This window comes from Diprion similis, chromosome 3 (genome assembly GCF_021155765.1).
Source record: "Diprion similis isolate iyDipSimi1 chromosome 3, iyDipSimi1.1, whole genome shotgun sequence".
In the NCBI taxonomy this organism is placed as follows: domain Eukaryota; kingdom Metazoa; phylum Arthropoda; class Insecta; order Hymenoptera; family Diprionidae; genus Diprion; species Diprion similis.
The window spans coordinates 9010982-9037539 of record NC_060107.1 but is presented as its reverse complement, the minus strand read 5'-3'; the positions used below and the strand labels follow the sequence as shown (position 1 = coordinate 9037539).

The 26558-nt window shown below is 42.2% G+C and overlaps 1 protein-coding gene across 1 annotated transcript in view; it reads right to left on the bottom strand.

Annotated features, from left to right (window-relative positions):
* Positions 1-20671: 20671 nt before the first annotated feature.
* The window catches only part of LOC124404408 (iroquois-class homeodomain protein IRX-6), a 55660-nt gene continuing 49773 nt past the window's right edge, over positions 20672-26558 (bottom strand). The window contains exons 4-5 of the mRNA XM_046878504.1: positions 22267-22571; positions 20672-21671 (exon numbers count right to left, since the gene is read on the bottom strand). Coding sequence (XP_046734460.1) covers positions 20806-21671; positions 22267-22571 — 1171 coding nt within the window. The 3' untranslated portion in view covers positions 20672-20805. The remainder of the gene's footprint in view (positions 21672-22266; positions 22572-26558) is intronic.

Genomic DNA, 26558 nt, shown 5'->3' with positions numbered 1-26558 from the left:
GTACAAGTGCAGTATGCTGCAACTGAGCAGAGACCGGAACAGGAAGTCCGGAAGACGGAAAATTATAAATAACGATGAGGAATATTCTCCATCATTTTGTATATAATAGAATCGATCTAGATCATTCTTTCTCCTTGCCTTGGCTCATATTCATCGAGCCATGAAACTCGAACTGTAAATTATACGATCGAAACGGTGTAATCGTTGCGTTATTGTACGCATATATAGGGGCTGAACGATCGACTCGAAGTTATAGTTGAGCTTGATTATACACGGTGATAAACAACGTATTGTTTAATACTTTATTATAGCCTGGGAGTGAAATAAACTGCTAATAACAGTGAATTAGGTACTGTTCGATGTTTTTTCTCCTCTTCTACTTTGTTCGTTATTATTATTTTCTTCTTTCTTCTTTCATCTTCTTCTTCTTCTTCCTCCGCGTCTCAGATCCAATTACCGATTATGACCACAATGTTTACTTTCGCTTGGGGCTCATCAGCAACGAATTGCTTCATCGAATTGCCGTCCCGGCTAACTGATCGTCGCGTCAGCGATTCACTCCTACGCAGTGTACGTGTACAGCAGAGGGAAACAGTCACATCCGGTTGTCTTATCGCGACTTTCGAACCGCCGGCACCCATCTGCCAAATGCCAATGCATCAAATTTTAATCTCCCCATTAATGTTCTCGGAATTGTAATTGTACCTACATTACAGTACAGTGAAAAATTAATCTTGTTATGGACCGGCTTCGGATCATATTGTGTCTATAATATCGACACGTATGAATGCAACGAGTAATTCGCTGCTCATCTGTTTAAAATACACCCATCGTCAGCCTGCGTGTAAGGAATATGCGTGCAAACTTGTTAACGAACGCGTCAGCAGAACCGATTTCTTATTGCTAATGTGTGCGTATGTGTGTGTGAGAATAACAAAATACAAAGTGCGAGGCATATGCTCAGCTTGGCAAACTACATCATGTCCAATGTTTCAAAATGTGTCACTTTACGTCTTCACGTCTCACGTACGATATGAAAGTAACTTTATATTGAATTACGAACGTATGAATTTGGAAATTTTTTGTCATATCAACGGATTATTTTCAACAATAAACAAAAAAAAAAAAAAAAATTATCGTTACAGGAATAACGAAAAAATGTTTCTTTTTCCTTTGATTAAATAAAATCGTTCGTCAGTTTAGGTAACAACTCGCAGGTGTTTTATTTTTATAGATTCTTCACTGACTATAAATAAGAATTTACTGATAGTCTGTCTAACAGCTAGTTTACAATTAAGATGTTTTAATAGATACATAAATTAAACTCTCGAGTTACAGTGCGTGTCTGGGTAAAAGTATAATTAAAAAAAAAATTTCCACGAGTCGATGAAAATGCTAGGAAAATCCGTACATCATCGAATCTTTTTAATAAAAAATTCACACTTCAGTCCAATTACATTTCAAATTAGCCAGTTACAACAACCTGCGCAGAGCATCAAGGGGTGTGTTTCTCTGCGGCGGTTTAACGCGTTATAATACCGCCACGCGTAATACGGTTTATACGCGCGAGATAACATTGACGAGATAACATTTCCCACTCTCTCGCGATCTAGTGTAATAATAGTTACACTGTGATACCTACTCTACACAACATCCGTATCGTTACACGCGTACCAGGGGGATACACGGAATTACATCTAATTGCAAGTTCGCTCCTGCATCAATCTCCAGGCTGGGCGATATTTCGACACGTACTTTTTGCGGGGATTTCTGCACAAAATTAGTCAAAAAATTATCGGTACTGAGTATTCACACAAGAAAAAAGCGTCCGCTTATCCGGCTCTGAGAAAATTTTTTTTATTTTAACAACAATCTAATATAGTAATAAGTCTTTAAATTTTATCGTTCAATAAATGATCACGTGCACACAAGAGTACTATTGAAGCAAATATTTTTACGGATTTAACTCTTTTCTTTATGCCATAAAGTGAACATGTGACAGGAATATATATATACATATATGTATAGGTATAGCACGGTTCTAGGAGCGTCAGACAAAAGCCCAGCTATTAGTTCCAAGTTTCTGTTGTTTTCTTTTTCTTTCTGTTTATCTTCTTATTTTTTTCTTCCTATTTTTACCTGACAGATTAGTACGAGGTTTGGCTTATTACCTGCCTGAGGTCGAAGAGCACAGGTGACGTAACACGTCGCAGGCCTTACCGCCTACGTGGATCGCAGCTTTCTTTTCCCAGGAGACAAATCTTGCCATTTATCCATTTTTGATTATTTATTTATTTTATTTTTTTGTTTTTTTCTTTGCTTTCCATTTTTTATTTCTCGGGTTCTGACTCGTTTAAAAATTCACTTCTTCTCGATTGTGAGGATATTTTTTTTCCGTCATTTTTTCATTCAGAAGAGTACAGAAGACGCGTATAAATATATATACATACCCATACGAATTCAACCGACCGTTGAGTCTGAGAAAACAAAAAGAAAGTTGAAACAAGTATTCCAGTGGAAGGAGCGAAGAGCAGGATCTCGAAAGTTGTCACCTCGCTAGGATGTCGTGTTCCAGGATCGAGGAATCTCAACCGTGTTCTTGGTGACTCATTTTTTATTCCCACCTTTGTCCCCTCTCTGTCTCACTATTTTTTTCTTCTCTATCTCCATCTTCGTTATTCGTCTGGGATTAATTGCCGAGCCAAAGTAGACGGAAGCAGAAAAACGGCTAAATGACATCCGATGCAGAGATCAAGTCGAAGGAGCTCGTAAGCCCGAAAGCTGAATCCGACTGCGCCGTGCCAGACTGTTTTGCCAATTTTCGTGAAAACGGAAGTTTCCTTAACACGGGCATCCGCAACCGATGTCGTCCGTAAAGATGGGCGTCCTCTCAGGTCGAGGAGAATCCTCCCGCGGTATTCGAGATCCTTGTATCTGTCCCAGGGGACTCGGCGTCGACTATACGACGAGAGGACGTCGCCGTCGCGGCGCATCAAAAGGTGCCGCCGTCGGGATATAAGGTTACACTTGCGGCCTAATAGCCGAGTATTAGGTGCACCTTCGGCGAGCTTCGCATGATCGAGGAGCCCGCGTTTCTGCCCGAGCAGATCTGGCGCCCGGCTCTTACCTGTGCCGCGGGAGATGAGAGCCATGCACCTCCATTCGGAATCGCTCGAGCGTTGCCTGTAGACAAGCTACGTGTCGTCGAATTGACAATGGGGACTTGATCGAAGGCGTCTCACAGCCTCCTTACAGGACCCGTATACACGGATCTCGGTCTCCCTGTATCCGCGTATATATATATAAGCGAGTCGACGTCTTCGGTCTTCGTAAATTATCGGTGCTGGATTATACTGCGATTTACAGAAATTCTCGATCGTATATGTGCAGTACAGACTCGAGTGGGAAGCTTGCCCGGAATATGATCCCGGCACATCAAACGCGAGCAACGTCGTACCAACGGGTTTCGTTATTTTTTTATTTTCTTTTTTTCTCTTAGGAGTTTTTATATACGACAATTTTTCATACGCCGATAAAACTATCGTCACTGATCCCTGCATCCACACGCGTATTATTTATGGTGTTGTTTTTCCAGAAATCTCCGGGCGTCATGAATCGCGGATAAATCTGCTGCACTTGCCAATTATATCCACAAGTGTTATAGAATGGATGAATTTGGTAGGGTCGTAATTCAAGATCAAAATGTGATTCCATGTAAAAAAAAAACTTTTATAAATATCTCAGTATCAAAATTTTTCTACTTCAAAGAATCGCATGTTTAACTCATCTTCTTGTTTTTTTCTACATCTTTTGGTCACTGAACAACATAATATTTCTATCCATTTGAAATCCTCTCTGTACGTTCCTAGTTTAAAAATAGTTCCGAAAATGTCTTTCTATTTATCGATTGCGATTTATAACTCTTGTGATTTAAAAAGTGCGTTTTAAAAGGGTCGAAGATCGGGTCCTCACCAAAGCTGCTGCTGCTGCTACGGCGCGAAGAAAGGTGACCAGGCATCGCGCTGGTGTGTTAGAATGACGGATTCCTTTGCCGAGCTATTTAGCTCGGAGATACCGATCTCGATTGCAGACGGAGAATCCTATCTCAGCATTCTAGGATTAGGCAGGTGGCTCGGCCATTTGAATCAGTCCAGCGGAAAGAAGAAGACTCAAAGCACCGCTTGATGGTGACCGAGATCCATCCACAGTATCCGGAGTATCAACAGCAGCGTGCATCTTGAGGCTGCGGTGTTCGAAACTGAAAGACGGATTGAACTAAGTGTTCAATATCGATGTCGTATCTAATCATAAGTTCAGAGTGTTTCAATGATTGACTGAACAACGGTATAATTGCCAATGAAAACGAAATGCTGCAGGGTGCATTGAAACGGAAGTCGCTAACGATTGCTAACGATCGCTAAAATCGATGTTGAAGGATAGCTTGACTTTTACTCATTTCCAAGTGATTCCTAAACGTTGTCTAATCCGTTTAAGTCCTGATAGATCTTCACGTGATCTCCAACTGATTAGTTGACTGAATGGATCATCCTCGATTGATCATTCTAATGGAGGAAGAAGCGGATGATGATCCGAAAGTCTTTCACCCCGATCGCCGAAGGAAGAACCAAACCAGTGATTGTCGACAGCATGTATCACAAGATGGCAACAGTTTAGTGTACCTGGAAACAATGCCGAGCCTGTGAGTGTGCGGAGGGCGCTTTGCTCTGGGTAAGATATTAGCGAGACAAATAGCTCGTCGGTCGCTATTCGCAGGTTGGTAAACACGGTGTCTCTAGACGCGGGGTAGGTGCCCGGCTCTCGTACACCTCTACCCACCTCACGACGGGGCTCAACAGCCCGGGTAACTATAACCGCATGAGCGAGCAATATGCATGTACGTGGCTCACGGCAGCTACTATGGGAATAAACGGGGCTTAGTCCCCATATTAGCATATGAGCGCTGCCTAATTAACACCCCGAACTCTACCCCTCGTTATCCATTGTCTTAGATAAACCCGTTTGTAAAACTTGGGTTAAGCGACTCACCCCGTTCCAGTTTAAGGCGGTACTATAGGCACCTACCCTACAGTGAGTTACGATCGTTAGTACAAGTTTCCGGGCTACTCGTGAACCGAGAAATGGAAAGGAACTCTTTTCAATATTCTACAATTTCGATGTCATCGAATGGTGCTTGCGTAGAATCTGCAAAATGCTACTCTCTGGTACCATTTTACTGATAGAACTAAAGAGTGTCTGGGTAAGTAACCGAGTCCCACTTTCTTTAGATTTTTTCATAAAAATTTTTCTGTCTGCCATTTTATTCCAAAGGTCAAACGTGAGCAGATAAAGACTGAAATTGGAATATTACACCGATAAAAAATGTACATTCAAATAGAAATCAATACTAAAATCGGCTCGTTAAAAAAAAGCGTTGAAATACATTTTGATCGGAAATGAGTAAAATTTTCTCTGTCACACCAAGTAAATTATCAAATATATTTATATTCATATTCAAATCAAATGTTTTTAATTCGAACGAACTCAGAAAATTTTCTGTCACCTATAAGTCTACCGTTCGAAAAGAGAGGAGAGAAAAATAATATGATATACATATAAATGTCCGTAAGGCTCGATTAAGAGCCCCGGCGTTAATTTCAGAACGGCACCCCTGCCGAGTGGTTGTGGCAGGCGGTGGCACATCGTCAGCCAATAAAACAACGCCGAGAGAGGCGGTCGAATAAATTTCTAAATGCTGGAACCGGAGGCTGCCCGGCTGCATTCCAAGCGGCTGTGCCCGACACACGGAATTGTCGCCCTCATTAGCGACTGCCCCTTCGGTCCTTCGTTCCTTTAGTTCCTTTACTTTCGTTCGTCCACCGATTGATATGCGGACCGCGACCCATCACCGGTCCATTTTCAGAACCGATCCACTAATCTCAAACTTTAATGAATTTTAATCGCTACCGTAGACTGCAGCCGGTCAAACGATCCAACCCATATTCACCACCATGTGGTTTCGCATTCAGCTCCAATTGTCGCAGAATCGAAGCCTAAGATAGCAACTCCTAGTCTCTTGCCTAATGATTACATGCCTCAAACTGAAAATCGTTTATAGTTACTTGTTTTTGAAAAAAAACATTTCGGAACGAAAAATGACGAAATAGCAAATCTCGAGTAGATATCTCTAATAATTTCTACCGACAAGATTGAACACTGAGGAAATTAAGGACCATGTTGCCGTAGGTGACAATTAGTGGGTCAAATTTTTGCTGACGGAGTAATTTGTTGTTTTGCTTTTATTTTGTACGGCTGCAAGCCGTCAGCACCGGACTATTTTCCTGACCTAGACTTGAAAGAATTTGGCAATCACCTCATAGCTCGTCAATTGTAGAGTACACAGACGGAGACGCGTACAACTTGGGGTTTCAATTTGTTCGGGAAAGCAACGTAAACATAGCGATGTTTGATCTCTCGTCGAAAGAATTCCCAGGCAGCTTGCGCAAGCCGGTAAATCGGCGAGATTTCAACGGACCGTGGAAAAGTGGAGAGTGAGTAGGAACCTATAGCTGGATGGCAAGGATCTCGATGCACGCCCGAGGATTCGAAGCGGTATTCGATCGCCCCCCCGAGACCCGATGAATAAATCGAATCTCAAGCTCGCGAACGAGGAGGAACGAAGAGAAAGACGCACGGATAGGAGGAGAGAGAGGGAGAGAGAAAGAGTTTTAAAACGCATTTGGTGGCCGGCGTCAGCGGAGATCGCAGAGGGCATCTGCAGAGAAGGAGGAGGTGGTGCCAGCACTCGGTAATGACGCGTGTATTAAAAACTCAAAAACGCCAGGGACTCAAAATAAACGCCGGTTCCTCGGTGATTGATGACTGCGCTCACGCGCCCGCGTTCAACGTAACATAGTGCAGAGATACCAGAGAGCTTTAAGCTCTGGTAGGTGAGTTTTACCGATTTTCGCAGTTTCTTCACCCCCGCCGATCACCGAAATCGACGGAAAAGGACATTCGGACGATTTGCACCAGGTCCTGAGATCTGGCTCATGATCATTTTCAGACCAACGTAAATTTTGATTCCTTTTTCCTGTTTTTTTCATCTTAATTGCACTCAGCTATTCGTGCGGACAGAAATGACACGAGTATTTTTGGTACCGAGCCACTTTGAGCAGCGGCAATAGCTTGAGCTGTCAGCTTCGAAACGATTAACCAAACGTTTCAAAAAATTATATCGTCAAAGGATTTTTTTTGGCATCGATTATAACTGCTCAGTTTAGGAACTGGCTGTCCGTTAGACTTTAAAATTTGATCAAACGAACCAAGTGGATGCGGTGCTTGTTAAAATAGGCATAAATATGTGGTTCCTTGTACGGAGTTTCCATTTTACATCCATCCGACATTATTTTTAGATTGAAAAGAGAAATTTGTATTCTTCGCATGAATGATGAACAAGCTGTGAACGGCCTTCGTTCACCACGATTTAATGTAGTTTATTTTCTATACATGAAAATAAGTTAGCTCTTTGAGCTAATCTAATAAGCTCTTTAGCCCGAAGCATTGAATCGGTACCCCGAAGCCCAAGCTAACAGACCATGTACATCGAAAGTGTTACTATACATCGTTTGCAATTTATCTTGCCTCGCGTCATCTCTAAACCTAATTCCATAAATTTCTGGTCGAAAGATTTGCAATTCAATTATGATAGACGTCAAGATGGGTATAACAGAGTCCAAGATCACCGCTGCTTACCCTCCGGATCCGAAGATTGCGACGCAGGCTTGCTTTCGCCGAGTACAAGTGAATTTGCATTCGTGAACATGTAACTATCCCGTGACATTACATCGGTGAATAATAATACATGTAGTGTGTCACAGTGCGCGACATGCGCTAAGAGAAAGAGAGAGAGAGAGATGTCCTGCAACAAGGCGACGAGTCGAAGCGAGACGGTTATAAATATGTCCTCGTGACTGATGACACTGGATCATCGTGATCGATGATTGACGAGGAGAAGTCCGAGGACGTCCCACGGCGAGCGTCCTGGCCGGACATCGGGACTCAAAGAGTCGTGTGTAGTCGCGCTGCGGGACATGCTGAGGTAACGAGGTCTCTGCACCGGTTCCCTCGCCCCCCTATACCACCCCCAAGATCCTTCCAGCTGTCTCCTCTTTTTATCCTTATCCAATCTCCCGCCTCTGTTCGCTAAACTTTTCGTAGTCAAAAAACGGGAAGAGGGAAGAAAAACAAAGACAAAAAAAGATGCATCCAACGTGTACTAGAAATTACGAACAGTAAAACAGAGAACTGACTTGAGACGTATGTAGCATAAGTATATCCATCCATTTTGGTCAATTTTTCACTGTCTCATATTTGACTCTCGCCAAATTGTAGGTAGTAAAATTTTTTAAAACAGGACGCAAACTGCAGATATAATAAACTTTAGATCGGTAATTTTTTTTTTTACCTACTCCTGTACGGGGTTAAAAAAACACTGGGTCTCACCCCTTGTTAGCGTTCTAGGGTTAATCCTCTCAGGCCATTTTGATCAAAAGTATCAATTTATACAATGAATTTTTGCATATATTTCTTTCGAATCACGCAAAGTTTTTGTTGCTGTGTAATCTTTTGTACTGAACATCGACATCCCGAAATTGTGAATTTCGACTATTGTGATATTGATTAATAAGAAGACAAAAAAAAACTTTTCAAACATTCCTCTAAATCCTTTTTTTTTTTTTTTTTTTATAAAATTACAAGGATGACTAAGGTACCTCACTATTGAGAGTAAAAAATAAAAAAAATAAAAAATTCATCATCCCCTATGTATACCGGATTCCTAGCAGACAGGGGTATCTTTTTTGAATAAAATAAGTAGCGACGACTAATTGGAATTGGCGGCCGGAATACAAGAGGCTGTATAAGTGACGCGTGTACAGGCCTACAAGGAATAAGGTACCTATACATAAGATTCAGGGCGACTTCCGGCGGGACCGAAAGACACTCGGATTCGTCAACGTAACGATCTCGGTGACGCGCCGTTTCCTTTCCCGAAAGCAAGCTGAGAAAATTACAAGACGCGGTTTTCGGTAGTACCAACCAACAGAGGGGGAGGGAGGGACGGGAAGGGAATGGAAAAGGCATATTCGTCGGCGTCGGCGTCGGCGTCTGAACAGAGGGACCGAAGTACGTCCCGGTCGTTTGTCTGCCCGCGATCGTTACATCCCCTTGCGCTAAATAATCCCTCTGGAGGTTGTGTATTCTAACGAATTGCGGTTAATTATTTATAATTAATTACGTCCCTGGCTGCTGGGCGCGTTTTACATTTTTCTTTTTGACGGTTTTTTGGTTTTTTCGGGTAAGTTTTTGTTTCTTTTTTTTCTTATTTTTGACTCCCTCGTACCCCGCCGCGCATGATCGATTATCTAACATCCAGTTTCTCTGTAAATAAGCCACTGTGCTGTGTACAGTTATATCTAGTTCTAGCAGTTGACAAAACGATCCTGCGCAAGCTCGTCGGCTGATTGAACGTTCGCACGATCAAAAGAGCTGCGCCGATTTGTTTCCGCGAGTCCGAGGCGCGTCGGGCGCGAGGAAAAACCGACGTCACTTCAAAGGCGGCCTGGGAGGAGGGCGCGAAAATACCATAAATCCACTTTGACGCTTCGCGCCTCGGCGCTGTTGTGACGTCTGGCCGTGGGACCACTCGCCACCCCTCTCATAATAAACCTTATTTATTTATATCGCACCTCGTACATACAAACTCACGAAATTCAACGCCCAACCTCTTTCCTCAAATTTACCGCTTCCCCTCCGCGCTTAAACGCCGCTAATAGATCGGCGCTTCTTTCGGGAACCTTTCACGAGGCTTAAAACCCTTCGATGGAAGCTGCACCGTCGAAGGTGGGGAAATATCTATGATGAGTGATTTTGACGCTTGGAACCTCACGAGAAAAGGGTCTTGGTAGCTAATTTCAAAAAACACGAGAATGTATTTCATATCATATGATGTGCAGACTCTTGGGGTACAGAAAAAACACGGAATATATAATGAGAATTCTGATCCTGTACTTTGACCTTTCTTTGCATTTGCTGTGTTTTAACTTCACACATTCTGACCCTTCTGTATTCTTATATTTCAACGTTTTCACCCTCACACAGAATAGAATGTATGTGTAATAGAAGTACAACAGAAATCCATTTACAGAAAATCGAATTTGGAACCTGTTGTACCGAAAAATGTCAGCCAATAATTAAACTTCTACCTACTCTATAAAAACACACATAATATGTGTATTATTAAACATACTTAGAAACTTTTAAATACCTGCCAAATATTAACAAAATCGTACGATGACTAACGTCACTTCATGTAATTTTTTTCAAATTTTGAGTTTCGCGGTATCTCGTGAGTTTTTCAATGTTTAAAAATGTCTATTTACTAAACAACTAAAAACGCTGTAATTCAAACCATCGAATCATCAAGTATAAATGTTAAACTGATTCCAGAATTCGTTTAGAATTTTTGGACACCAAAGCGGGTTAAAAATGACAAAAAACGATATCGAGATGAATATCCTGCGGCGTAATAAAAAAAACATAAAGCCGATGCAGGGTTAATAATTTCACCGTTTCATCGTCATCAATTCTTCTTTATCAATTACCCACTGTGTCCAGTCAATTTTTTTAATCTAACACTTTCTACTCCCGGTTGACATCTAGCTATCTCTTTCAAAAGCTTTTCTGAAACCGACTGACCAACATTGGCAAACATATTTTAGGAGTCTTCTCAGCAGCCAACCGACATATTCCGGGTTTCTGGCCCCCCGTCGATTACACTCTCCGCTTTTTCCCGATGATCCAAACGCGGGCGACTCCCCGCCGTCGTAATTAGCATTCGGCACGTTGGTCAGAACTTGGTTGGGGGGGGGGGGGGGGGGGGGGGAGCTTTTTATCCGTGACGCCGATTGAGACGCAGCAGGGCCGATTTTCTGGCGACGTGGGGTCAGTGCGAGGGCCGATCTGGTCTCTACGACACCGATCGCCCCGATTGACTCGTCATCTGAGTCTCTTTTTGCCTCGCGAGGAGAAAAGCCGCAGCGCCGCGGCGATTCGCGGTGGTTAATTAAATGCACTTTTTCCCTCGACAGATGACCGGCCGCCGGAGTTCTCGTTCTACACGCCGATCGTCAGGATCGGCTAATAAATCAGCGATATAGGGAGCGCCATGCAGCTACGCCGCCTCGGCTTCCTGGAATCGAACCGATCATCGCCCTCTCGCCGATGTATAATTAGTGAACGCGTGTCGACGAATGTCGGAGAAACTTGCTGCCCCTTCTTGATTGCTACGGAAATTATATGCCGGCTATGATGTCTAATTTTAAACATTCTCTCGAACGCAATGAGAGTGAGGGTAAAAAGATGAGAGAAAAAAAGGAAGACTTGTATTATACAGTAATTTAGTTTTTCTGAACAATTAGAGTGACTCATTTCACTAAAAAATATTTAATTTAATCCTTGATCTAATCAACTAAGAAATAAAATGAATTTCCATCCAGGCCGGTTCTTGTGTAAACTTTCATTTATGTCACGGGTCTTTCATCAGTACAGTTGAAAAAAGTGTGTTTTTCAGAAAATGACAACAATTTGTGAAAACTGAGACTCGAATTATTGGTCTCGTGTTAATACAGCTTGAAGCATTCGAAACTCGTGTTTCGTCTTCGAGATTTCGATAATCCCTAGCTTACCTCGCGTCACAGAACGCGAGTGGAGAAATTGAATGAGTGTGTGAGCCTATTGAAAAAGGCTCGTGAGTTTGGCGCCCCGCATGGCAAGTTAGCCCCGTTCTCTCCCCTGCAGCGGTTGTCGCGCCGTTTGAAAATAGCTCCGAAAGCATGTCGCGTGCGGCTTTTGGAATTCCTGGCCTCTCGTTAATACCTAATCTATAAATAAAGTTTCTCGCTTCTACTTATTCCATACGACAGCGACACAGAGAACGACCAATCATAAGCCAGGCATTTCTGGCACGCGCTTTCCGACTCTTACACTGATCATCTTAAATTCGTTCTTGTTGCGAACCCCATCAAGAAGGTTGGTTCGCCAATAATCGATACTTTTCCTTCATTTTATTACGAAATAATGGAATATAATCGTAATAATAAGCATTTATTGAATTGTTATAGGTATTCGTGAACTCCAAAGATTAGTTTGAAAATACCAAGACATTAAATTCACTAGATTTATAATCAAAAGCATTAATTTCATGTCGATGCTTTCTTTAGAATCGCTTCAAAATCGTTGAAAAATTTCATTAAAGGTTCGTCCGATTTCATTCTATAATAGCTCATTTTATTTGGAAAAATATATTTTACAAAATTAACGTGAAATTCATTTCAACCGAAGATTCAAAATCATGTATTGTGGATTTTTGAGCGGCCTGGAATTGGAGGATTTGCATCATGATTCGTTGCAATATTCGACGAATTCGTGCTCACACATTTTCCTCGTCTTTCAATCGGCTTCGATCTGAAAAAGAGACGAATGTATAATTACAAATTCATACGAATCATCCGTACAAGTGTCCGCACTACATGCGTGCGCTGTCGCGAACAAATCTGACATTACGCCATCCTAACCTCACTTTTGTGTTCCGTGAAAGAACGCGTAATATACTCTTGTCGCATAAAATATCGTGTTCAACAAGGAGTCAACGGTCTTCTTACCTCACGAACTCGCAATATTCGTCTTTCGCTCACCTACGAATCATATTGCAAACTTAATACAACCGGTGCGAAAAGACCGAGTTTACCTTCTTGTTACACAATATACTATTTCTACATCATATAGTGAATTGAGTCAGAAAGATTTTCGTCGCGGGGTGTCGACTTAATTAATGCACGACCGAATCTATTCTTAATCGACTTGACAAGTTGAGGACGCTGAGTGTCGTAACCGCTTTGCCACGAGTATCAAAGTGCAGTTTTCCTGGCCTACAAAGTGTGAATTATGTATTCGTGGGTAGTTCTTGATTACAGGACGGTTTGATTCTAGCCATTCGGAGCAGCGAGGGGTTCGTTCGGTCAATTAAATAAGTCATATTGCGAGTGGGTATCATCGTTAGCCCTAACGAAGCGAGGTGGCACTTGGCCGCGTCTGTCAGCATCCCTCAGCGCCGCGACGCCCGGCGGCACGACGACACAGAGACCCTCGAGAGTTCCTCCTCCTCTTTTTTCCCGTCTTATTCTTCGTCTCTCTCTCTCTCTCTCTCTCTCTCTCTCTTCCTCCTCTTTTTCCTCTTTTTCTGCCCTCTAAAGCGTCGTATTTATAATCTTTCCGAGGAGAAGGCTCGAAAACGAGATGCAACCACCCTGCCGCAGCAACGCGACTCCGGCTTCTAAACTGTAGCGACGCTCTTGGCGTGAAAATGGTCGCCAATTAACCAGCTGTGAATTACGCGACGACCCGTCCTCGCTAATTTAGTGTAACTCCGGTGCATCCTACAACGTTCTCATCTCTTCGAGGCGTCTGCGTGCGTCGCGACGCCTGCGCCATGCGAAACGCGTTTCTGCACCACTGCAGAATCCTCTTCTTCTTATTCTACTTCTTCTTCTTCCTCCTCGTCTTCTTCTTCTTCTTCTTTCATCTTCTTCTTCTTCGGCACGCATCGACCGGCCCATACTTCTGGACGCAAGGACGTCACCAGCCGGACATCCGCCTCCTTTGAAGTCTTTGAGTCTGTTCCATCGCGCGCCGCTGTGTCGAATGAAATATTGCCCGCGGATCGGACTTGCTCGGCACAAACGCGTTTACTTTGCTTCACTTTACTTTACTTTACTTTACTTTACTTCACTTTACCATACTTTACTTTGGTGCTCGGAGGTCGTATTTTCTCTTCGGTTCTCGGATCATACTCTATTTTACATCTGTGTGGTGAACGTTATGGGCAGCAGTTTTTTGGACTCAAATCTACATTAATTGTGGTAGATCTACATGAGCATGTTGTAACTCTTACTATTGTTTTTGTAACTCTTATTATCGGATTTGCAAATCTTGCCACAATTGCTGTAGATTTACCTCCAAAAAAGTCATGTCCATATATTCACCACAGGAGGTGTAAAATCTACAATGTCTTTCATTCCGTGCGTGCTTGTCCGCCATGAGCACTCCATTATTTTTATCGTTCTTCTTCTATTTTTGTGTATAAAAATAATCTTTTTAATTATTTTATACGGAGATCGTATATCTCATGTTTCACTCTTCGAAATAACAGTGAACTTGAATTACAGTCGTTTCTACATAATTAGATAATTATCAAACGATGCTGTGCTATAATGAACAATTTCCGTGTAAGATTTTTAACTCAGTTCATGAAAATATGTTTTTCACAGGAATCATCCAAGAGTTAAAGTGCAAATATTTCGTCGTGGCTTTGTAACTAGAAAATAAATTTCGAAGAACCAAATCTTGCAATACAAAAACGTATTTTCATTAAGGCTTTGGACGATGAAACAGCTGACCTTTTGTATGCAGTGCACTAATTTCTTAAATTTCATTATCTTCAAAATCAGTAAAGATAAATTGTGGCCCATTTTTTTTATGAAGTTTTAAATAATTGAAAATGCTAAAGTTCACTTATACACGATTATTGATTCTCGGGATTATATTGACAAATTTAGTCATTTGAAACGAAGTTAAAATGATACAATCTGCACTCTCAAAACTTCAGAAAATTAAAAAGGTTTCCGCGCACTGAATGGAACGTAATTTTAATTATTCACGGGGAAAAATTCAATTACTTTATACGGTCGAACCTTGTTTTCGAGAAAGTATCTAATTGCCCCGGGTTCAGCAGACTCGTCAACAGAAATTGAGTTGTGAGGATTGAACATTTTCATAAGTCACATCCTCCCCCGTCAGGATTGAGATGCTCGAGTTTGGACTTGAGTCTACTTTGGAAAGAAGCTGGTCACCTCGGCCGAATCGCTGCTGCAGACGGACGTGTCATTCATGCCTACGACCTTAAGACTCTTAAAACTCGTCAAAGTGTAAGCCTCGATAATTTTTCATACCAGGCCAACTGGTTTTCGAGAGTTCGAATAGACTGGGCTTCATCCCTTGTTCCCTGCACCAACGATCCGAGTTATCCCGACGTCGTCGCATTCATTATTCAACTCCGACAAAGCAGCGCGGGGTGCAAGATAAAAGTTGGAAAAGTTGCAGGAACCCCGAAGTAGGAGAGGAAAAAGAAACGAGGGGAAATTATCCGGGTATTTAATTTCGCCAAAGGCGAGAGTGAAAATATGAGATCCCGATTTTTCACCGAAATTAATACGCACCTTCTGGGTTACGAGCTCAATTAATTTTCTCGAGCTACAGGGTGTAATATAAACGAATAAGGGAATAGGGCCAAAACGGGATCTCCAAGATATTCGCGGATGGGTCCGGCGAAAGTTGAATTTACGATGTTACGAACTTTGCTCTACGCGTCCGCAGGTGTTTCAACCTCTACAAGCATGTATATACACGTTATTCACACATATATCTCGACTGAAGTATGATTTTACTGCGGTGTTTAAATATGCCTACGTCGTAAAATTAACAGCATATCCATAAAGGAATCCGTTGTTACGTTAAAACTTGATAAAAGCCAATAAAGCACGGTGTTATGGCTGGTTTATGACTCCATCGAAGTAGCCTGCAAGTGGCTGTGCGGCATAACTTTTCCTTGGACTTCAACCGCACACAGTTTCGCGATTTTCGATCTGGAATTCGCACGCGGTTAAAAAAAAACGATTTTAGATTCCAGAATGGGATTTTAAAGCACCGAATTCCAGTTAGGACGATTTGGATCAAAATAAGAAGAAAGAAAAAAAACCATTCAATTTCCAGATCAAATAGTACCTAAAAAAGCGACTTTAGCGACAATTTTCAAGATAAAAAAATCACCTTTCAAAAAAATTGAGTTTCTCTAGTTTCCGAAAAATGAACGTCATTTTGTCAATTTTTGATAATCCGAATATTTTATTTTTATTTCCAGATTTCAAAAGAATACAAAAACACCCTATAAAACGAGATCAAGATCAAGTATTATAATTGCGACGCTTAGTTCCAATGATATGGCGTTTTCAAGAAACAAAAATGTTGGTTTTTCAAGAATATCAAAACAAAAAATTAAAAATACTTCACGATCCTTAGCCCTAATGATAAATTTTCTCTAACCTTTGTTGCTCACGTGTCCCGAACTTACGTGCATACAAGGTACACCGCATCCTAAACCTACCTTATACATACCAGGGCTATATTTTATGCGCCCCGTGCCTGCAGCGGAGGAATCAATAAAACGGAAATAAAATGAAGCGACCCTAATGGGTTATGTTAATGCCCCGATGTCTCCTATACATTCCGACTGTCCTACCGATTCGAGTCGTTCCAACTAACCGGCTCTGCGATCGCGACCTGCCAGCATGGCTACAAGATCGACCGCGCTATACGGTCTTGGCTTTTGATAGCGATCTCCAATCTTTCGAGTTGATTCGATTCCAGAGGCCGGATCGAGCCTATGGCGTTGATTATCGCGCCAAAGTTAAACGACGACGATTAACTCCGAGGGATCGGTAAATAACTCCCTTCCTGCCGATCGGAGGAATAAGAACTGTCGACCTTTTTGTTCGTTTTTGTCTTTTTCTATTTCCTGCGACTTCTTTTGAGCGATATAATGGCCGATAAATGTCAATTACTGCACTTGGATTCTTACTTACTTTTTCGCACGGTTATGAGTGTACAGCGAACCATACACGTATAATTGTTACGAAATTATTACGTTTTTGTACGAAATAATTAACAACCCAAATTTTACATCTTTTCTTTTAGAACTTGATGTTGAGCGAAATTTTTTATGTACCTTATTTAATAATGATTTGTTTGATTTGAGAGAATTTGAAAGTGTTCGATCAAAGAATATCCTGCAGAGATGAAGAAAATACTCACCAATACTTTATTCGAATTTTATATTAGGAATTTTTTTCCCTTATAGATAAGCAATTTATCTTTTAACATTAAAACTTAAATTTAGTAAGATATCGTGCTTATTTCTCACTTTCCAATCATTTCTTTTTTATTTCGTTTTTTTTTTTCGCAAACACCAAAACGGACCACCCCGCTCACGATAGACGCCGTACAAATTCTCCGTTGCATCGCGGTTAGTCGCTGCAGCAGAGAATAAACGCTAAGGACAAAAGTCGCGGAGTCTGGAGCAGACAGGAGCAGCTAGTTTCGCATTTCGTCGAAAGTTTATATCATGCGGCAATATTCAGGAACGAGGATCGGTTGATTCATGAAGACGTAGCGGACCCCCAGTCTCCGACGGAGCGGAGCGGCGGCCCCACGCCCCCGGTGGTCCACGGGCTGATTTCTTGTTAAGTTAAATCCTCGATCCGTCGTCCTCCTCCTCGACTCCTCGACTCCTGGACGACGACGTCGCTCGCCGTTCTCCGTCCCTCCGCTCCGCGGATCGCATTCCCCGAGCACCGTCGACGCATTCGGAGGCTGACGGGGCCCGAGGTGGACTCCATACGCCGAGGATTGTCGATTTAAATGTTTACTAATAACCAGGCTTGTACGGCAACCACCCAGAAGCACTCGCTTTGCATTTTTATAAGTACATCTTCCCGGCCTCATCTCGGTTCCCAGAATCCTTCATATTCATCCTGTGATCTCGATCCCGATGCTTCGCTGCCTCGCCTATTCAGCCCCGTGCCGGATAGGCGACCCCCCATGGCTGTCGTTCGATTGACTGCCATGATGCTTTGTCGTCTCGAGACGGGGTTGAAGTTCCGAATTTGTAAAGTTCAAAATTATTCGCTGGCGAAACTTGAAGTAAGAAAATCATGCTTTCCAGAAATTAGACAAAAAAAAATTCGGAATTTCAACCCGGTCCCATCGTCTCTACGGAAATTCAAATTTCCCGCGCTACACGTAGCGAGATAAGTGATCGTATTGTTCTAACCGTTCTAAAGTTGAAGCGAATATTGTAATCAAGTTCTAATTAAACTGTTGCGATAAATCGTACGTACTTTGTAAGTAATTCGATTGAATTATACGCTTCCGATCCAAAATAAAATCAATTTTTACTAAACAAAGTCTATTCCATTAACTTGTACACTGATCTGGCATGAAAAACAAGCGAGAATTTACTGAATAACGAATGGAATTCGGAGTGATTTCGGCGATCCGAGCAGTCGTAGAGATCGTTTAAGTTTCCAGTTTATTTATTTCTTTTTTTTTCGTTAAAACAGTATCAATAAATCAACGAAAGCATCCTTACTTCAAACGTTCGTCTATGAATCGTCGTGAATAAATGTCATTCTACATCTGAAAGAGAATATTATTAAGAAGAAATAATAAGAGGACGTGAAGAAGATCTTGGGATTAGTTGTATTATATTTAATCGTGGCATGTATATAGAAGTAAGCAGTTTTATTTTTCGATAATGATTCGTTTATTGCGAAAAGACACAGGCTCACGCATTCAGCGGCAATGTGACGCTGAACGCGAGTATGTAATAAACCTCAAATTTTTGACACGAATGACTAAAGGGCGGGTGTATAAATGGCGTTTGATCAACTCTTGACGTGATGACGTATGTGGCATAATGCATTATACATAACGACGACGCGACATGATATGTGGTTGTTCTCTTCCTTCTTTCTTTCTCTTCGTACGATTCGACGAGTCTAATCAGCTCTTATACGTAGGATGTATTTTAATATATTATTATATTATATATATCGTCGTCTGCGGATCGGGGATTTTTCTTTATTTATTTATTCTTTTCATTTTTGTAAACTGCGTTCTCGCCACTGCTGCATCTGATGGTCTGTTACACGCAGTATTATTATTTTTACGGTTTTACAATATTCATCGTACGATTCTGTGTGTGTGTGTGTGTGTGTGTGTATGTTTTTTTTCATTCTGTTATAGTATATAGGTGCATTCTTATATACTATAAAGCTTTTAAAGGCTACGTTTCCGCGCTTCTCGACACTCTCGACAACTCATCAATGCTTATACAACGATGATTTACACTGGAATTAATAACAATTGCCGATGATTGTGGGAATGAACAGTGATGAAAGAATCTATGACGAAAAAATGGGAACTAATTTGAGAAAAAAAATAAACGTCTTCTTTAAACAACGAAATAAAAAATTAATGAAATAACGGTGAACAGTACGGTTTGTTTTTTTTTTTTTTTTTTTTTTGTTATCTTCATCCAAACACAGATCGCGAACGAGGATGCGAAGTAAGTCTTTCCAAACTGGACAACAAATCTTTTTATTATAATTCATTTAAATAATTGACAAACAAACAGAAGAAAAATTTAAAAAATATGACTCATTTTACCTCCTATGTCTAATTTTTCTTTCATGCGACATCGCGATTGTAACTATGTAATGTACGGTTAGATTTCATTGCTGATTTTCAGACTGATTGTTTATCCTTGTTGTTAAATTTCTTACCTCGCACTTGTCCTCACGTATCGCAATCTGCCGCAGTGACTATTATTATTAAATCTTATGCGGGCATGTGTGGGTATATACTATATATGTACCTCCTTGTCATGATCGATGCAATCAATTGTATACATATATATGTATGTATATATATATACATATGCTATATATGTTACAAACATTGCGATAACAATAATAATAGTAATAATAATAATAATAATAATCAGAATCATAATCATAATCATCATGATGCACGAATTATGAATCAAATGTTGTTTCAATAATAATAGTGATAATAATATTGATAATGATAATTGTCATGACAATAAAAATAATGATAATAATAATAATAATAATAATAATAATAATAATAATAATAATAATAATAATAATAATAATAATAATGATGTTAATAATGTTACGGGTAATAATAATATTGTTCCTATTCTACATACAATACATATACACTGCTGGATTCTCGACCAGTACTCGCTACTATTTACAAACGCATAAATAATAATATTCATTATGTATAATATTTATATTTATATATATATATATTTATATTTAATATATATATATGTATAATATTTGTTGTTCAGTGTGAATTTCATTTCAATATTGATAATCGTTAAACATATAGTTGTATATAACCGCAGCTATGAGTAGTCAGGTATATATTAGGTATATATACGCTACAATTGTCGTACATTCTTGTTCTTTTCATTTTTTTTTTCGTTATGTTTTTTTTTTTTCGTCCGGCCGTAACGTTACTTATTGTTGTTATTGTTTTACTTATTTTCTTCCCTTTTATATTTCCATGATTATTATAAATTTATTCTAAAGTAGCCGAGATAAATGTCAGATGAATTACTGATAATGATAATTCAGGAAAATAGGGGGCGCAGGAAGGAAGGATGAATACACATTGCGTATATGGGATGGGGTGAAAAATTCTCTCGACGGTCAGTCTCTCTCTGTACACTAATTACAATATTTTGGAGTCTGTTATTGTCAGCCACACACTCTGCAGTCGTAATTATTAAAAATTATTTCTTTTTCTCTTCTTTTCACGCAAAAAAGTAAGCGAGAAAAAGAAAAAAACAAACAAACAACAAAAAGAAAAACAAAAACAACAAGAAAAGAAAAGAAAAGAAAAAAAAGAAAATAATAACAATACGATTCGTATCATTCGTCGCGATCTCCTCGAATTCGATCTCGCGATCCCGGAAGGTGAATCCCCTCCAAAAAACTCCTCTCAACGCTCGCCGAGACCAGGTCTCAACGGGTCTTCGGATCAAACCCTGCCGGGTGACTTGAGTTCCGTTGGGGGGATGCTGTTTCCGGGATGAGGGGACTGGTCGGAGCCTCCGGATGAGGCGGTGGAGGACGAGGACGGTGATACGCCGGATGTCGTCGTCAGGAGGATCCCAGGGCCACCCGGGCCCGGGCCCCCATTCACGGGGAAGGACTTGACGGCCCCGGAGGTCGAGGAAGACGAGGTTAGGACACTGGGGGCGCTGACTGCCGGCATGACGCCTCCGAGTCCCCCGAGCCTCGAGTAAGTCTCGAGTAACGACATGTCCCCCGATCCAAGGTGCGAGGCGCCGTAAAAGTTCCTGTAGAAGTCCGGATGAGGACGAACGAACTGCGAGCCAGGGTGCATCGGGTGCAGCGGGTGGTGAGCCGGCATTCTACTCGCCAATGGACTCACCAGCTTCCCACCCCCGCCGTAAGGCGAACCCAGGCCCTGCAACCCCTGCGGCGGGCTCTGCTGGTCCCCGTCTTTACTCGCCATATCCGCCAGCGACCAGATTCGCGGCTTCGCTGGGCCCCCGGGGCCTTGGGACGAGGCGCTGGTACTTGCGGGGAGGTGGTGACCACTTGGCGAGGTGCTTTCCGGCGAGGGGTGCTGCAGCAGACGACCGTGCGCGGAGGAGAGGTACGCAGGGTGCTGCAGCTGGAGGGGGTGCCGGGGTTCTCGCTGGTCGTAGAGGCATTCGGGACTGTCCGGACCGCTGTCCGCTCGCGATTCGCTCCATTCGCTCTCCGCTCGTCCACCCTGCAACCCTCCTGATACCCCGCTGCTGCCGTGTAACATGTCCAAACGGTGCGCCGGCCGCTCACCGTCCTCGCTTGAACCTGTTCCCGAATCCTTCGAGTCTATGGACAGATAAGAAAGAACCTCTAGGTGGTGCTTGTGTCTCGTAACGGAGGGGGGTGAGAGTTTTTACCCCCGAACTCGAAAGTCGGTCAAATTGTAATGCGATCCTGATAGGTTCGGCGAAATTAAAAGTCAAGTCTTAGATTGAAGCGCTGCTTGTGTTTATCGAAATTGCACTACTATATAATATCTATGATTTACTATTTGTGATATGGAATCGATTTTTACGAACTTTTCAAGCTCCTTAACGTTGTACTCTTATCTCTCGCGTTAAATATCACGCTTGGCGTAGACACGAACATTCATCTTTACTCACACTAGGAAATTGACTTTGCCACTACAGTACTTTCATTGATACATTTTCCTGAACTTTCTGACCTCGTCGAAATAATGTCCTTTGAATGTAACTCAATCCAGCCATGACAGTAGCTGCTTTAACAGAATTCGTTTGAAGAACTAAACAGAGAACGTTACACTAATTTCTGTTCAAACGGTGCTCGCGATCGATTCAATAGTTATTCCCGTCCGATATTTAGGGGGAGAAAGGAAACATTGATGAATTCTCGTCACTTTCGTCAGCAGGGTGTAACTCACCTAGTCGGTCCTTCTCGTCGACGCTTTTCCTGCCACTGTCATCGTCCTCGTTATTGTTATCCTCGTCTTCGACCCTGTTCCGGGGCTCCCAGGTCATTTTATTCTCCTTCTTGAGTCGCCTTCGGGCGTTGGCGAACCACGTCGATACCTGGGTGAGGGTCATCTTGGTGATGATGGCCAGCATGATTTTCTCGCCTTTGGTAGGGTAGGGGTTTTTCTTGTGCTCGTTGAGCCACGCCTTAAGGGTACTCGTCGTTTCGCGTGTCGCGTTCTTCCGCCTCGCGCCGTTCAGGTCCATGCCATAGCTGAAACAGACGAAACGGAGACGAAGGTGAAAATAAGCGAAAAGAGAAGGAGAAAAAACGTGGAGGGAATCTCAAGCTGCCTTGAGCTTTTCGGCTTCCATTGCAAACGCGCGAGGAGAAAAAGGGGAGGAAAAGTTATCCAATCACGGTGCTTGTAACGACCAGACAGTCGGACAAAACTCTTGCGGTTCTCTGCAGGGCGGAAATGCAGCGACCACGCAAAGCGAATCAAGGATCACACCACCGAGTTAAAAAGGACGAATCGGACGGTCGTCGTATTCCTGCTCCTGGCTTTCCTTAGGTCCCCGACGTCGCCCGGGAGCTCTCGCCTTCGGAGGCAGATCTCTATCTAACGGTTTAAGCTCCTTCCGCCCTACGACCCTCGCAGCACCGGAGAGACCCTCTAGGATCCCATTACTAAAAGACTAACCCTTATCAAAGATTAAACTTTGGTATAACTGCTGAATCGACGGGATTGAAATTAAATTTCCTCCCTCCGGACCCGCTTGTGGAAGGAAAAACCACTCTCTCTATGTCTCTCTTTATCTCTATCTCTATCTCTCTCTCTCTCTTTCTCTTCTCTTTTTCTCGCATTTATTTTCTTCTATTTCTCCCTTCTTTTTCCCCGCAACTTTCTTGCTGTACTCCGCTGGCCAGTTTCTTATTTTCTACTTCTAACCAGGAATCCATGGAGATACCCAGATAAGATTAAGATCTGACCTGAGAAGACCGGAAATGGGGAATAAATTTTGTACTGTTGATCATGCTTCATCGAACATTGCCTTAAAATTATAGAAGCTCGATTCGATAATATTGTTTTCATAATTACGCAGCTTTCAATTATTAATGAGGTTGAAATGGTGGAATGGCTGTACAGTAGAAATATAGTAGAAGATATTGAATTTCAACAAATCAGAAAAAAATAAAGAAGTGGAGAATAGTTGAAATGTATTCTCTTAATATAGAAAAAAATATATCCTTTCATTTATCGACTTTCTATATTTCGGATTTCAGTGAATTACATTTTTCTATCCTCGAAAATTCGATGTAGAGACTATAACATATACAACTGTAACACCATACAACTTAAATCTGAGATCGGTTGTGAACAAAAATCTGTTCTTCGCCCACATAAGATTTCTGAGACTGATCATCCACCTTCACCTCGCGTTACTAGAATGTTGGCTTTTATTTCCTCCCTTCCGTGGCACAGAGTCGTCTTCGTATAGGTACAAATTCAAGCATGCAGGCATCACTCGGCTGTGTTACATACGTAGGTGGTAGGTGGTGACTGTAGTGGCGGAAGTGGGGGTGGGGGCAGACCCGGGGGACGCGGCGGCAGACAGGAGATGGGAAATTAATAAAACTGTCACTTATCTGCCCTCCCGGTGCACGGGGGATCACAGCCGTTGAAACGGAGGCGCTAAACATTTCAATTTGGCGTCGGAGTCGCGAACGGCTTGCATCATGTGCGTATATGCTCTGTAGGATAGAGTCGCACGTCACTATCCGCCCTATCCAAAACGAGGCGGACGAAATGACGGAGGGATGAAGAGCGAAAGGGTGAATGGAGGAGAGGCGGGAGTCGGCTTAACTCGGTATCTGTTTGCCGGGGGCAAATGGCCTTCTGCAGTTATTTTAAAATTCAACCTAGCGTTGGAAGGGGAGATCGGATTAAAAAATCAGAGTGGAAGCTTGTTCCTCGTGATAACGGCCAGCCGCTCGACGCTCAGACTCCCCGACCCGGATCCTGGATTCCTTTTCACCAGAGCCGGAATTCCCTCTTCGGCAACGGATGCACATCGACACCCAGAACCCCCTTTTCTCTCATGCGCGAACTGATCGCGCCAAATGCTTGTTTCCATGGCAATTGGCGATTGCCAAGCCTCCCATCGCTATAGGAACTAACGAATCACTGGAACCGTCGCGTCGTCATCAACGGAGTCGTAAACCCGTTAGGCGGTGGTTCACCGAGCTCATCCTGCACCATAGTGCGATGCGCTCTGTCCATTTATGCAGTTGTTATCGGGATTGGAAGCTACTCGGATCACCGTGAAGTTCGTCCGATGGAACATATTGTTGTTATTCTTTCGAGCGACCTGGATTCCTGAATCAGACCACAGCCACTCGGCCCCTCGAATCCTACAGGTTTACACAAGCGGCCAGGATATGGGCAGCAACCTGATTCTTGAAGATTTTTCTCTCCTGCAGGCACAAGTTATAGAAGTAGAGGAAGAAAAAACGAAACTATCCCCAAGCGGAGATTGAATTTCTTGGCAAAAAATGAACCGGTTCGAGAATACGCAGCCTTGAGGTTTCCGCGGGACCCAACGACGTCCAGCCCCTCTAGCTTAACCGGATTTTTCGCCCCTGGTGGCACCGAACAGATACTACGTGCGATGAAGACCCGCGTGCAGTGACCATGGCGAAAATGTCCGCTGGACAGGTGAGAGACTCCGCCTCTCTTACACTTCGGTACACATGGTAACACCCGCTTACACCTCGTTACAGCCAGTTACAGAGAGGGGCATGATGGGGGGTGATATCCGAGTCGCCCCAGTTCCGACCAACCCTCGAGTCACGCGCGCCGCCACCTTTTATCGGAACAGCACGAAGGGTGCCACCCTGGCCACCTAACGTGCAGCCATTCGATGTACCGGTTGGCGCCATCTTTCTAGCTGTTTTCACCCGTAAGAGGACGCCCTGATGCTCGCAATCAGTCTAGCGGAACGCCTTTTGGCTCTCGATGTGTTGGCTGCGAGGTAAAGGCTAGTTTGTTACATGATTCCATTGAATTGAAACTTGTATTGGAAGAATTTGTACGCAGGTTGTACGTATTATGTGATATCGAACAGGATTTAAAGATTGCGTGGGTACTTCGGGTGGGAAATGTCGATTGCATCACAGTGCAACAATTTTCTAAAGCGGAATGTGATTAGTGAGTTTTACGGTACTATCGTGTCGTGGTCTTGTTCACTTGTCAATGATTATCTTAGCGTTAAATAGAGCTTGAGTGATACAAGGAATGTAAACTTGTATGAAGGGAAATTTATAGGAGTGCTTCGATAGTGATAAAATATACATATATTGCAATACTTGCCGTTACGACTAGCCACCTTCATGTATGGAGAGAAACTTATATGAGTGCTGTATGGTGATGAAATATACAGTGTGATTATCTATCGACAGAATGATCCGTCGTCTCCTATGGTTGAATTTGCATGTGCTACAATATGAGCGAATTTGTTTGCCAACATGAACCTGGTCTCAAATATTTTGACACTTGTCGATGGCAGTTCTGTTCAACATCGACAGCTGTCAAAATTAACCTGTCATCTGAATTTATAACTGTTGGTCACTCTGATAAACTACTTCTCTCCAATTTTAGCGCATGTGCGTTAAATTGTAGAAGACGACGATCCTTTCTGTCGATAGATAATCACCCTGGTATATTGCGCTGCTTGTTATTGTGACTATATCACAATATAGTTATTAGGTTACTGTGACCTATATGCAATGAGTAAGCTCTATTGTTAGAAAAACATTGCAATTTGGGTACTTAGTATGTATATTTCGATTCGAAAATTCGAGTACAATATGGTATACCGGTCCTGGGCCTTTATTTTCTATCATGTTCGTTACCCAGAAACAGAATCAAAATTAGGAATTAAGCCATCACAGTACATTTAATAACCTCATTGAATTCTTGAAAGAAATACGATCAAAACGTCGAAATGGATAACAAACAATTGCGATAAATTAATAAAGTATCCCTTTCGGAAACTTACGTTTATCAAGCACGTGAGGGAATTAATTCCAACATTATTCAAACGCGTCAGAATTTGAAGCAAAGAAATGTAAAGTGGTTACCCTGATTTTTGTGATTTTTCTCCTCTACCTATTCAGAAAGCCGGTGCTAATTTCATATTTTTCGGCTGTAAGTTTTAATTCTGAGTTCGCATGGAGTCGAGACAGTCCGTGTCGAAT